The sequence below is a fragment of the Sphaeramia orbicularis genome, chromosome 20, assembly GCF_902148855.1.
Source record: "Sphaeramia orbicularis chromosome 20, fSphaOr1.1, whole genome shotgun sequence".
Taxonomy (NCBI): Eukaryota; Metazoa; Chordata; class Actinopteri; order Kurtiformes; family Apogonidae; genus Sphaeramia; species Sphaeramia orbicularis.
Window position 1 is genome coordinate 42,948,410 of NC_043976.1, and position 15,637 is coordinate 42,964,046.

The 15,637-nt window shown below is 37.6% G+C and overlaps 1 protein-coding gene across 2 annotated transcripts in view; it reads right to left on the bottom strand.

Moving 5' to 3' along the window:
* The window catches only part of fars2 (phenylalanyl-tRNA synthetase 2, mitochondrial), a 127,947-nt gene that overhangs the window by 43,770 nt on the left and 68,540 nt on the right, over positions 1-15,637 (bottom strand). For both annotated transcript variants that reach the window (XM_030123489.1, XM_030123490.1), the window contains exon 8: positions 4,237-4,397. In XM_030123489.1, the coding sequence (XP_029979349.1) occupies positions 4,237-4,397 (161 nt within the window). The remainder of the gene's footprint in view (positions 1-4,236; positions 4,398-15,637) is intronic.

A 15,637-nucleotide genomic window follows, 5' to 3' on the forward strand; every position in this document is an offset into this window, starting at 1 on the left:
AGGAGGCGCTGAGATATGAGACTGTTAGAACCATCACACTGAGGTCAACTTCCATCCAACCTGATCTGTACACACACACACACACACACACACACACACGCACACACACACACACCTACACACACACCTACACACACACACACACACACACACACACACACACGCACACACACTCACACACGCACACACACACACACACACACACTCACACACACACACACACACACACACACACCTACACACACACGCACACACACCTACACACACACACGCACACACACACACACACACACACTCACACACGCACACACACACACACACACACTCACACACGCACACACACACACGCACACACACCTACACACACACACGCACGCACACACACACACACACACACACACACACACACACACCTCCTCTTCTTCTAATTCATCCTCCTCTTCATCATCATTTTCCTCTTTTCCATCTTCTTCTTCATCATCATCTTCTTTATCTTCATCACCCTTTTCCTCTTTTCTTCTTCATCATCATCATCATCATCCTTTCCCCTTCTTCATCTTCTTCTTCATCTTCTTCCTCCTCTTCCTCTTCATTATCCTTTTCCTTTTTCATCTTCTTCATCATCCTCTTCTTTCTCCTCTTCTTCCTCTTCTTCATCTTCTTCTTCATCATCATCATCCTTTACCTCTTCCTCATTGTCTTCTTCTTCATCATCATTATCCTCTTCCTCTTCTTCCTCCTCATCACCCTTTTCTTCTTTTTCATCATCCTTTTCCTCTTCTTCATCATCTTCTTCCTTTTCATCTACTTCCTCTCCATCATTATCTTTTTCCTCTTCTTCTTCCTCTTCTTCATCATCCTTTTCCTCTTCTTCTCCATCATCATCTTCTTCTTCATCATCATCCTTTACCTCTTCATCTTCATCATGTTTCCTTTTCTTCCTCTTCTTCTTCATCATCATCCTTTTCCCCTTCTTCGTCGTCTTCTTCATCATCATCATTATCCTCTTCCTCCTCACCATCCTTTTCCTTTTCTTCTACTTCCTCTCCATCATTATCCCTTTCCTCTTCTCATCCTCTTCCTCCTCATCCTCTTCTTCATCATTCTTCTCCTCTTCGTCCTCACTATCCTTTCCCTCTTCTTCATCTTCTTCATCATCCTGTTCTTTCTCTTCTTCTTCCTCTTCATCATCTTTCTCCTCTTCTTCTTCGTCATCCTCTTCTTCTTCCACTTCATCATCATCCTTTTCCTTCTCATCTTCTTCTCCATCATCATTATCTTCTGTTTCTTCATCATCATCATCCTTTTCCCCTCCTTCATCTTCATCATCATCATCATTATCCTCTTCACTCTTCTTCTTCTTCATCCTCCTCTTCTTCCTCCTCCTCTTCTTCTTCTCTGCCCTCCAACAGTCACTTAAATATTCTTCATTTGTGAAGACGATCGGCGACAAACCCATCTTCATCATGGACGGAGTCACCGCTGTGTGAACCTGCTGTGGTGGTAGTAGTGTGTGTGTGTGTGTGTGTGTGTGTGTGTGTGTGTGTGTGAGTGTGAGAGTGTGTGTGTGTGAGAGTGTGTGTGTGTGTGTGTGTGGGGGGGGCTTCAGGGGAAACGAGTGCGAGCCCCCACTGTTCAAATGTTTAAAACATGAGGCTAAAGGCAGGAACTCACACCAGAGTCAGGACAAAGAGGAGGAGAATGTGGAGGTGAATACAAGATCACAGTGTGGAGTGATTCAGACCAGCAGATGAGTCTGTGAACGGTCATGTGACGTCACCACCAAAACATGGGTGGAGTTCAGGTTCCGCACTCACACCAGTATGATCAGACCAGTAAAATAATACCAGCAGAACCGATAAATAAAGACAACTACAAACTGTTCTCTGTGTTTTACAGTAGTCACTTTTCCATCGGACATATGCGCAAAACTTTGCCGATATTTCAGTGGTTCTCCACCTTTTTTGGTTCGTGACCTCATTTTAACATCACATAGTTCTGGCGACCCCAGACATTCAAAATGGAGAAATGTTTTTTTCTAAATTCATTTGTTTTTGATCCTGTAATACGTTGCTATACTATTAAGGATGTAATGATTACCGGTATAACGATAAACCGCAGTAAAATGGCCAACGGTTAGTATTACTGTTTAAATCCTAATTATCGTGATAACTGTGTTTGAGTACCGCACTTCTCAGGAGAAAACGCCCATGTAAAGATCTGCTTTTATGTCAAATATTTGAGTATAGTTTTAATTTATTACAATTTTAATTTTCTATACCTAATATTTGGAACCAATATTCACTTTTAAAGTCTTTGAAAAGGTTCGTTAAACATCTGTGTGTTATTTATGCAATAAATTATATACATTTTTCAAATTGGATTTTATATATTTTGTGTGTTTTTAGTCCTTTTGTGTTGTTATAGTAGGTTAAAGTGAAAAAAATAATAGACAGATGAGATAGAAAAACAGATACTGAACATGGGTATGGTAAACATTTGTTTATATAGTATATAAAGGCAAAATCAAAAGGACTGAAAAATGGACAAAATAGACTCAGACCACTAAGGGTTAATATTTGAATATTTCTGCAACAGAAGGGACATTGTACCAATTATTATTATTATTTTTTTTAAATAACACTTGGTTAAATTATTTCAGTGTGTGTATCAGTGCTTTTTGAACATTTTGAGCACAATTTCAACAATACCGTGATAATAATGGTAACTGTGATAATTTTGGTCACAATAACCATGATACGAAATTTTCATATCGTTACATCCCTATATATTATGTTGCAAATAATCGTTAATTTTAGACAACATTCAGGCTAAATAATGTATATTATTACAGATGCAGTGAATCCAGGTGTAGATTACTGCACAAAGGGAGAATTTTATTTTCCTTGGTCAGGATGTGTACAGCCAGTCCAGCTGTGATTTACAAGGAGGACAATTAATACTGAACAAACAAGAACTCAAACTAGAAAAGCGCAGACCTCTGCCAAGGCGGATCAGTGCCCCCCCCCCCAGATCACCACCAAAATTTAATCATTTGTTCCTTGTGCCAGTATCAACAGTTCCTGAAATTTTCATCCAAAACCCATCCATAACTCTTTGATCAGTCCACTGCTGCTGTTTCATGGTCCATCCAAGCCTCTGTTTCTGATTCTGAAGTCTCAGCGGTGGCTTCAGCTGCAACTGGACCCATCAGACCTGCAACTGTTCAGTCTGTTCAGTGTAAACTCTTCCTCTCTTCCATCTCCTCTCTCTTCTCTCTTCTTTCAGCTGTTGTCCTGTCAGTCTCCTCTCACTCCAGCTGTTTTCTGTCAGAAACTCTTCTTCTGCTTCTGTTGTGTCTGTGCTTCTTCCAGACCTCTTCTGTCTGCATTTCCAGTCCAGTTTCAGTGCCTTTGGATGCTGAAGGAAACTGGACTGACTGACACCTGGACTTTCTTGAACATTTCTCTGGAGGACACACCTCCATTTTTCACTCTTCTGATGCTCTGTCTCTCTTCTCTGGTTAACTGCCTTTTCCTCTTTTCCATTTTTATAGTAACACACTCCTTTCTTCAGTCCAATCCTGTTCCAGTCCTGCTCCATGGGTCTGGTACCACAGTGTGTTCCACACTCCTGTTCTGCAGACACAGGGGGTTGAAGGAATTCACAAACGTTGGAACACCTGGAGAAAATGGTAGCACCAACTTTCCAGACTTGACCAACCTCCACTGCTGCAGAACTGCTTTAAGTTGTTAACCCATTTCTTGTTCGCCTTTTTGTATAATTCTGAAATGTACATGATTTTTCAGTTTTGTTTAACCTTACCTTTTTTTTATTTACCTCTGGCAGTTCACCACTTCCCTTTGTACCATTTCAAGCTGTTCATCGGACTGGAACTGCTGGAATTTCAATACAAAACTGGAAAAACTGGGGTGTTCTAAAACTTTTGACCGGTAGTGTATATGACAAAATCTCATGACCATATAATCAACTGAAGTCATTATGTCAAGTTATGATTTTTTCAGCAGCAAAATAACACATGAAACAAAGTCTGTAGTTAAAGACACTGAAACTAACACTCTGGAGCAGAAAGACACTGAAGAATCACTACACAGCGAATAAAATAAACTCACAGACCGAAGGATATCGATGCCACAAACAGATAAACTCATGACTTCATCCAGATCGACCGACACATTCAGGACGTGAAATCTTTTTTTTTTTTTTTTTTGGTACCTGGAAGCAGATGGGCTGATGGATGTCCTGGACTCTGAACTGTTTGAGGAAGCGTTCGTCCTGACTCCAGAACAGCCGGATGTCGGGGATGCTGTACAGAACCATGGCCAGTCTCTCCAAACCCAGTCCGAAGGCCCAGCCCAGTTTATTCCCCGCCCCCGCTGGAAAAACAGAAGAACCGACGGTTAGAAATGAAAGACACGACACATGTTTCAGGCACAAAAACCAACGAATGAACAGGAGTCGGTCTGTTTGGGTTTCCACCTCACTCCATAACGTTAGCATTTGTTTTTATCTCCTTACTTTTTCGTTTTCTTTCCTTTTTGAGTCATTTTCACCTGGTTACACTGGAAAAAATCTGAATCTGACCAAATGTATTTTTCTCATTTCTCGTCCAAATATCTCATCACATTTAAAATCAGACAGAATCATCTGAAGAGGAACTTTTCAGTGAGATATAAGAACTGATTTACAGACTATAGATCTGGAAAATCTGAGTTCAAGAAATCTTACCAAGATAATTTTCACTTGTTCCATTGGCAGATTTTTTTTTTTTTTTGCTAAATTCAAGCAAAAGAAATCTTGCATTAACCTTTTTTTTTTTCCTCGTTTTTATAGGGGCATTTTTTTCCAGTGCACATGTCGTCATACGTTTTGTTTTGTCATCTTTTGTTACTTTGTTTTCCCATTGTTTCTTTTTTTTTTTTTTCTTGTTTTATCAGAAAAAAAAATCAGAAATCTGACTTTTTTCTCAGAATTCTGACTTTCATCTTAGAATTCTGACTTTAATCTCAGAATTCTGACTTTTTTTCTCAGAAATCTGACTTTTCTCTCAGAATAATAATAAAAAAAACATATTGGACCTGAATTTTAATGTTTCTTTTCCAGTGGCCCTAATCCTCTTCCGTAGTTTTGTCTCTTTGTCGTTGCTTTTTATTTTCCGTTATATTTTTGTTACGTCTTGACGTCGTTTATGTCTAGATTCACCTTTTACTTTTTGTTTTATCACATCTCATCTTATTACATCGTCTCATCGTGTCATTTTTATTTGACATTTATAATATTCATCTTTATTACAGGTTATTAAATTCAGGTTTCCCAACAGCTGGTGTGGCTTTGACCTGAATCTGGTTCCAGACTCAATCAAACCTCGTTTACAGGGTGAATTCATTGCTGCTGCTGTTGTTGGGTTTTTTGCTACAGACCCGTCGTACATGCACTGATTGTTCTTTTCCTTTAACATGATGAAGACTGATTCCAAATAATCACATTTGCTGCTGCTTCGAGTCGCAGAGAATGGAGGAGAATTTCCCTCTCGGGCGATCGATGAGGAGTAAAAAATAACTGAACAGAGAAGCTGAAATGATACGAGCGTGTGTGAAGCAGAGGGATAAGGTTGTATGGATTTATCGACAGCATTAAGTTGGAGTGTTGAATAAAACAGCGGTGTCCACACATGCTTTGTTTTCCACTCGGACACTTTCAGCTCTGCATCCATAACTATTTCATTTGGGCCCGAAAAACAAACACAAACTGTTTTTATTTCAGCTTATTTGGATTTATATCTTGTTCACCTGCATTACTTTATCTTCCTCCTCATGACTTTTATTTCCTTTTCCTCACCTCGCGGCTTATTTCATCTCGTCGGCCTCAGGTATAACTTACATTTAATAGTGTTTTCAGCCGGTGTATAACTGTGATTTATTGTTGCACTTACACTTTGCCAAAAGAGTTCAAGTAAGGCAGGTTTACTATTATAACATGTGGAAATCCATAAGACATAAAGCATTAAGACCGGATGGAAAAGACACACGGGATGGTGTGAAAACACACATGAACGGGATACGAGAAAGAAAAACGACAAGAACGATGAAGACAAAATAAAAAAGGTCACATTAATAGAGGGTCTGCACGTGACGTCACCGCTAGCAGAAGTCACCGCGGTTCCGCCCACTGAGTGGCGGAAAGAGGCAGATGAGTGACAGCGTTGGCTTCAATCCTGTCTAAACTGAAGAACAACAGTGAATAAAAAATGGGGCAGAGCTGTTGTGAGACTGATTGAATGAACAGGTTCTTAAAGCAGTGGGAGCTATGGTTTTACAGACACCGAAAGACAAAGAAAAGAGAAGGAGAAATCCAGGAAACCAAACCTAGATCTGTGGATCCTGTCTGGTGTCAGCTAACATTCATTTATGCTGAATTTTTGGGTCCAGTCAGACCTGAAATGACCTGTTGTTTTGGCTAATGTTCCTTCTTAGTGCAGCTCTTGGTTTCATGATCAGATCTTTCATGGTTTTTGTCTTCATTTTATGATTCTGAAATTTGTGCTCCTACATGATTAGTAAACTAACTGAAACTGAGGCTAACCTACACTTTAAAAAAAAATTATAAAAAAAAAAAAAACGTAGAAAAACAGTAATATTCCAGCAGCAGGGGTGCTGAAAAAATACTGTTAAATAACGGAAAACAACCACCTCATAAAAATACGGTGATTTTTCATAATTCAAATACAGTTTTTTGCCCTAACTTTACATGAGATTTTGCTTTTTTTTTAACTTTTTAATGTTTAATAAAGAATATTTACATGTATTAAAACAATCAAATTACCTATGAATATAATATATATATATATATATATATATATATATATATATATATATATATATATATATATATATGTGTGTGTGTGTGTGTGTGTGTGTGTAATTTTCAGTGAGACTCAGTTGTCCAATCCACTGATAAAAACTGTATTTGGACAGTTTATCAGTGCTTATACATGTTATACATTCACAAAAATACATTTATTCAACATTTTTGTTGTGAAACCTCCTGTAATTACACAAGATATTTGTCAATTAACAAACAAGTCTGGTTCAACTGACAGAACAAATACTTCTTTTACGGTTAATTGTCAGTAATTTTGTCTGGTTTTATTATTTTTTTCACAGTATTAATCTTTAAATTAACAGTTTAATCTCATAAATAGAAAAGAAATATTTGTGAAATTATGATACATTTGCAATTGTATTTTAACTGTATTTTTCTATGGAAAAAAAATCTTTTAAAAAATGGAAATTTTTTGGTTATTCACAGTTACAGTTTTTTCGTGTTATTTTACATTTGACGTGTAACATCACAGTCTATTTTTGTTATTTCATTGATATTTTCCTGTATCCTAAAAATACAGGAAAAATCTGTAAAATAAACAGTGAAAATTCTGTTAAACTACAGATTATTTTTTTACAGTGTAGTTTTTCAAATACGGGGGAACTGGAGAATAAAGCTACGACAGCGTATTAGAGCCACATAAGAAAATAAAAACATTTGTCACTGTGTGAGAATAAAGTCATAAAATATCGATATAAAACCTGTAATGTTATGAGAATAAAGTTGAATACAAAAAGAATCACAATGTTATGAGAATAAAGTTTTAGTTAAAAATAAAACCCCTCAGAATTTAACTAAAATGTCATTCATTTATGAGATTAAAGTCGTCATATTCTGAAAATAAAGCCATAATATTACCAGAATAATGTGTTAATTTAAAAATAGGTGTAAAAATCTCCTAATTTCCCAGAATCCAGTGGTGCCCTGAGAGTGGATGGAAACAGAAAACTGCATTAAATCAAACCTGGGATGAAGCAGGTTTGTCCTTCAGACACATTTCTCATTTCAGAACAAAACTCCTGAAGCGCTCGGAGGCAGGTCAACGCAAAGGGCGAACACTCACTGGAGTAAAGGATTATGGGTAATTCAGGGGGATAGAGATGAGAGGTGGCGGCGTCTCAGTGGGATTCAGACTAATTGACTTAAACCCGTTTCCTCTGAACCGTGACCTGTGAGAGGGCCGCCAGCCACACTTTGACAAACACTGACGACGACAGAAGGAAACGAACGCCATTCAACGATGAAGTGAAACTTTAGGATGAAGCGGGAGGAGTTCTACACAAGAAGAAACTCCAGAGATTTAAGAGAAGAAAAAGAGAAGAAGTTTGACCTCAAAGAAGAAAAAGAAGGAAACAAGAAAAGCACTCGGAGAGCGAGGACCTCCGCCAAGACAGATCTGCCCCCCACCCCCCGATCACCACCAAAATTTAATCATTTCTTCCTTGTGCCAGTATCAACATTTCCTGACAATTTCATGAAAAACCGTCCATAACTTTTTGAGTTATCCTGCTAGCAAACAAACAAACAAACAAACAAACAAAGCAAAGCGATCCCAATACCTAGCGGAGGTAAAGAAGAAGAAAAAGAGGAAAAAGAAGAAGAAACAGAGAAAAAGACAAAGAAAAAGAAGGAAGTCTTATTTCACTTCCATCTTGTTACATTTATTTATTTATTAATCTTTGTGCATCTTTCATATGTTTTCTTTTTCTTTGTGTCTTTCACAACATTTTCATCTTATTTGACTTTTTTTTGTCTTGTTTCATCTTTCTCCTTCTATCTTTCACATTGTTTTTTCATTTTGTTCCAAATGTTTTGTCATTTTCATCTTGTTTTGTATCTTCTGTCATTTTCTTCATGTTAAAAATTTTACGTCATTTTCATTTTCATGCAAATTTCACGTGGTTTTCATCTTGACGCAAATTTGACCTCTTTTTCATCTTGATGCAAATTTTACGTTATTTTCTTGATGTTACAAATTTTAAGTCTTTTTCATCTTGATGCAAATTTATGTCATTTTCATGTTGATGCAAATTTTACATCATTTTCTTCATGTTACTAATTTCATGTATTTTTCGTCTTGTTTCATCTTTTCCGTCATTTCCCTGTTGTTTCCTTGTTTCCCTGTTGTTTCCTTGTTTCCCTGTTGTTTCCTTGTCATTTCCTTGTTGTTGTGCGACATTGTCTGATCTTCGTCTAATGCGTCGTCTTTTCTTCGTCTTATTTTTTCATCCATCTAACTCCGTCTGCATGTTGTCAAATTAAACTCCTGGATCATTCACCTCAGATTCATTCAAACGCTGTATTCGTACATTTTTCCTTCCGTCTGTCGATAATTTGACGACAGCGCCGTCTTTTCCTTCGACCTGTCTTGGCCGTGGACAGTTCGCACGGTTTGGTCTGGTTCTCGTCCTCGCGTCGTCGTCGTCTGATCAGTTGATTACTTTCCTGGCCGTGCGACGGACTGACCTGCTGAATCCACTTAAAGCTGCGACGCCGTATCGATTCCACCTGTTAAATCTCTTCAGTCGACGAGGCTTGGGCTCACGGGGATTTGAAGCCTGGACATGTGAGACTGGGCCGGAGTTAAAGGGGATTAAAATCAATATTTGTGGTTATTGAAGGTCCGACGCCTGTTTTAGACTCTCCTCCAAGTCCATTTCAGTCATTAAATATCTGTTTCCACATCAGATTCACGTTACGGTGTGTTTGATTTTGTTATCGTCCAGTGGATTTTGTGTCTTTTTGTTGGTTCAACACCAATTCAGTCTGAAATACCTCAACACTGTAAGCCTGGAAGATGTATTTACTAAAATACTTTAATTACAATGTACTTAAATGATTTCAGTTTTATTCCATTACTATAAAATGTTCAGTATTTTCTACTAATTTGTCGACATAGCCAAAAGTATGAAACAGTTTCAGTTGAATGGATGTAAATCACTCAGTTTTAGTCCTGACCACACATTTTTATCTGTGCATTGCATTGTGGGTATTGTTCATGTTGTTGTAAATGTGTTCTTTTTCTGTGCAGGAGTTCAGTGGGGTTGTGCTGTTAGTGTTCATTTGGACTGAATGTGTGGATGTCAGTGTTTATTGGCCTTTTTGTGTTTGTTTTTGTATTTTTGTACAGCTGCACCAGGAGTCACAACCAGAGGAAGCACAATCATTTTCCTGTTCATCTAAGATCGTTCTTGTACAATGGAAATCTTAATGCCTTACCAAATTAAAAGCACTTCCTGTACTGGAAAATGACAAGGAGCTAATTTCCATCCATGCTACTGTAAACAGTAAATCTCAAAACCCACAATTAATTTTCGGTTAATGAACTACTGCCCCAGTTTCTTCACCTTTAAACCACCGCGTATTATAAACCTCTGGTTATCTGGACAAAAAGCTGCGTGTTCTAGAGATGTTTTGACCAACGGTGGCTCTGGACTACTCCATTTAGGCTGCTACCAGAGGGGGGGGGTCGCATAATTTAAATTAACTCACTGGTTAAATCCAAACTCAAAGTGCTGGAGAATAACTCAATGACTTGCATGTGTTCTTCATAGGTTGAATTGTCCTGTAAATTATTGTTTGTTGTAACTATGTGTTGTGCTTCATGCTGTCTCTTGGCCAGGACTCCCTTAAAAAAGAGGTTCTTCATCTCAATGGGATCCTTTTCCTGGTTAAATAGAGGTTAAATACATAAATTAAAAAATTAAGTTTCAGATGGAAGGACCAAACCAGGAGAAACGAAGAATTCACTGAAAAGGAGGGTTGAGGTTTTAAAAAGTTAAAACAATAGCTTGATTTATTGCTTCAGGCAAAAATAGAAAAAGTTACAAAAAAAAAAAAAAAAAGAAGTCAGTTATCAGTTAGTTTCACATCAAACACACTATTCGTCTTTTCCTTTTCTCTCAGAGGGGAGAGAAAGAAAAAAAGAGTTTCCTTTATTACTTTTTATAGACTTTAGTGACTCTTGGAGACTCCCATTTTTCAGTGACATTATTCATCAAACACATTATTGGTTAATAACAGTTACTGGGAAAAACACGTCAGTCACTCCATAAGCTAATTCTAAGAAAAACATATTTGATAGTTCACCTGAGTTTAACAAGTGCTTTGGACGCCTGTCAATCAAACCTTGGTTTGACATTTGCTCCAACAATCTATCTCACACTGCATAGTTTAACCACAAAGAGTTTCTGTAGGTACGCTCTTGCTTAACACCTGCGCAGTTAGGCTAGCATTTCTTGACCACAGAGTCCCTTTTAAGTTCATAACCTAGATTAACTCCACTTGCTCTAACCACTATTACCAAATCTGCAAAACAGACACTTTTACACAGAATCTGACCTTTCACTGACTGTTCAGTACAAACAGAATAAAGACACAAATACAGATACAAAATATAAATCAGAATATAACGACTTAAGCTTGCAAAACAACTTAATATTTCATTTCTTCTTTCCCTTTTTGGTTCATACATTTTCTCTTTTGTTTTTTTATATTGATATTAATCTAAATTTATTAAGATAATTAAGATAAGCTTTATGATGGTCATCTGACATTTTAGAACAAGATTCAAAGTCACATTCATCTACCATTTAGTGTAAGATACGTCTCTCACTACAATATATTAAGTTGAATAATTATACAAAGCACTTTACATTGCAAAAGATTTTAATTTAAATCAACTTAGAATTGAGTCCAATGAACTGATGATAATAAGTCTAATGATTATATAAAACAATTGACACTGCAACAAATTTGAAGTTAAATTAACTTGGCATTTAGAGTGTTGTACTTAAAACAGTAATTCCATTCAAATCAAGCATTTAAGTTTAATACACTCAAGTTTTCATTACTCATTACTTCAATTTTTTAAGGCAACGAGTTACCTGAGATTTTTTAAGTAAACTCAACTATCCGGTCTTACAGTGAACAGACAATGGTTTGATCGGCACAAAGTTACATTTAATCAGGTATAAAAGTACAAATTAAGCCTCTGGACGAATCTTTGTTTTCATGCCCTTTCATCTTGTTATGTCTTTTGTTTCTTTTCACATTATGTTGTGACTTTTCTGTCATTTTCATCTTTTATCTTATTGTATAATTTTCACAAAAATGTGTAAAAAAAAAAAAAAAAAAATCGGACAAAACTCAACAATTATTGGACTGATCGACTCTAAATTCTAATCAGTTTTAATTCCAGCCAAATGCTGCCGGTCCCGCTCACCCTCCATCTCTTTCTGTCGTATAATGACAGTGTTCCAGGTCTGACATATTTTCTGTTGCGATGGTTTTCCTTCTGGGGGGTTTTCTGCTGCATTCGTCTGCAGCTCATGACAAAACCTCTGATGGATTTGTTCAGGGAAAAACTCTACTTTCTAACAAGTTTTGCATTCTGTGAATTTCTGTCATTTGTAACTTTAGCTGCAGCTTTAACTGGTGTTCAATTTAGAAATCATTATCCTCACAGTATAACTGCATTACTCAGACACAAATAGACAAAAGTATGTGGACACGTTGAATCCAGGTGTTTCTTTTCTAACAGGGGTCTGGGATCCAAAACAATAAGGACTAATGTCAGAATAGAGTTTGATATTATGGGATGAATATCATTATATTGGTTAGTTTGGGTTAAATTGTTATCTTTGTTGATAAAATGCCTCAGAAATGGACTTTAACCCTTTCATGCATGACGTCCACATTTGTTTAACTCACTTTCCAAAGGGTTCTAAAGGTAAATCAAAAAAACAAAAGCCTGGAGTGCTACGTGGGTATCGTTGGTCTTCTTTCCTTGCTTCTGGTGCTCATCAGTGTTGGGATCCAAATACTAGTGGGCGGCCTTCTAATGTCAGCCCTGATGAAGGCCCATAGGCCGCAACGCGTCGGCTATAGTTTTTAACTTGTTTGGCCAGGCTGAAATAAAGGCTTTTTAAACTCAGCCCTACTCTGAGCGCCTCAGTTCCTACAAGTAACTAGTAATTGGGTTCTAAAGGTGATATTCTCCAAACCACATGGGGGCAGTAGTCTGTATGGACCAGACCTGGGCATTGTAAGGCCCGGGGCCACATGCGGCCCGACAGCTGACCCTAACTGGCCCACATGAGGTCAATGGCAAATTAAAAGTCAATGCAAATCTATATCATCATAATAGACATAACCAATACAACGCCACTGCTTTTATTTTGAAGGATCTGCTAATTTACCGTTTTTTCACTCATACTTTCTGTACTTGCATAAAGCTTATGCACTGATTGGTTTGTTGGTCACTTTCAGCCCATGAAGATGTCCACTAACGCCAAAAAAAGAAAGATGGATTCCGAAAGCAGGGTTTTTAACAAGACATGGACTTGTAAGTATTTCTTTACCGAAGTCAGAGGTAAAGAAAAAGAAAAGGAACTGTGATATGCAAACAAACAAATCTGGATGCATTTAGAGTTTTTCATATAAAGTTAATGTGGAGCTGGTTTTGCACATTTTCGAAAGTCTTTTGGGGAATATTCATTAAATAGTTGTATTCTGTGCTCCGCATTTTCATTTTATTATTGTGTTGCTGCATTGACTGTTTTTGTATTATAGTAAAGTATGTAAATATATATATATATATATATATATATATATATATATATATATATATATATATATATATTTATATGTGTGTGTGTGTGAAGAGACAGAGAGAGATATTAAGGAGAGCTGCAGGTGTATTGATCCGGCCCTTAACAACTGTTTAAGTTTCTCATGTGGCCCCATAGGAAACTTAATTGCCCACCCCTGGTATAGACCCTCAGCTACACAATGAACAAAAGGATCATCTTAGTTGGAGAATGTGGACTGATCATTGACCTCATAATAATAATAATAATAATAATAATAATAATAATAATAATAATAATGGATTAGATTTATATAGCCCTTCTCTAGACACCCAAAGCGCTTTACATTATTGACCCATTATTCATTTGCTCTCACATTCCCCCTCTGGTGGTGGTAAACTACATTAAATTAAAGTGAACCTCCTCACAGCTAAGGTTTTACTGTTCATGTCGGGACAAGAGCTTCACAGCTTTATACAAAACAAAAAAAAAACTGTCCACTGCAAAGGACATTCCATGAAAAAAAAAAAAAAAAAATGCATGCCAAAAAATTGTTACATCTTGATGTTTCCAATATCGGCAATTATTAAAAAAAAACAAAAAAAACAAAAGCCCAAACTTATACTTTCCTGTGCCTCAGGAGGTTAAATATCTTCTTAATAAAACCATATTTTAAAAAAATTTGATAAGTAATCAGATCGATAAGCAAAATCGATAATGGAATCAGACTCGTTAAATTCTTATGGATCCCCATCCCTACTTTAACGGGTGAATCCTCTGTTGATAACCTGCTCCTTGTGGGATTCATCTGGTCTGAATGTGAACAGTCCTTCAGTGGTGGCAGTAAACAGGTGTTTTCTTTTTCTTCTGCTGCCGGCGCTCACACAACAGCAGCAGCAGAAAACAAAAACACAGCACACACATTAGATTCCTGTCTTATCACTTTCCCATAAATCTGCACAGATAATTATCCGAACGCAGCCACAGGCGTCGCTTTGGCGTCCGGACTCATATTCGGAGGTCGGTGACCGGGTGAGGAGTGGGTGGGAGGATGGGGATGTAATCTGGATACTCTTCTAAATATGTGCGTGGGTTTATGAACGGCTCAGAGCTAATGGGCCGACGCACCCACGGACACACAAACAAACGCCGACGGAGCCACGAGGCGGCGGCGGCAGAAGAAGAATTACCTGCTTTGATTGGAAATGCTGGGGCTTATTATGATGATGCGTAACCCGCCTGGCCCTCCTTTACATCCTGGTCTCGTCGGTGCCGGTCCAATCAGCAGCCAGGGAATGTGGTTTCTATGCTAATGAGCGAGAGGTCGCGGGGTCGAGGCAGATGAAGGAACACCACGGAATAAATCTCCACTTCATGATAACGAACAATCAATCAGCTCAGTGACCCCGGTCCTCCTCCTCCTCTCCATCCTCTCATTCCGATCCATCCTTCAATTAATTCCGTCCATCGTTTTCCACCTGAACGCAAACAAACTACAGATTCATCATCGCAGTCTGGACTGAAGTTTCCCTTTTCCTTCTTATTCACACCAGTATGTGTCTGTGCGCTGAATCATCCATTAGTTTGATTTTACATCATCCAGACGCATTGAAACGGACGAAACAATAAGACGCAGAAAAGACGAAACATCGCACAAATGTCAGACAATAGCACACAACAACGACATGGAAACAACAAGGAGAAAGAAACACCAAACATGTAACGACAGTCGAAGTAAAAAATGAGGCAAAAGTCCAGAGAAAAATGATGTAAAAGACTCAACAAGATGAAAACATCGTTAACAATGCGACAAGATGAAAACGGAAAAGACACAAGATGAAAATATCGTAAAAGACGCAACACGACGAAAAGATCGTGAAAGATGCAACAAGATGAAAATATCGTCGAAGACGCAACATGATAAAAAGATCCTAAAAGATGCAACAAGATGAAAATATCGTCAAAGACGCAACACGATAAAAAGTTCCTAAAAGATTCAACAAGATGAAAATATTGTCAGACGCAACACGATAAAAAGATCCTAAAAGATTCAACAAGATGAAAATATTGTAAAAGACATGACAAGACAAAAAGATCATAAAAAAATGTGACAAGATGAAAATATAAAACACCAGACTGATCTC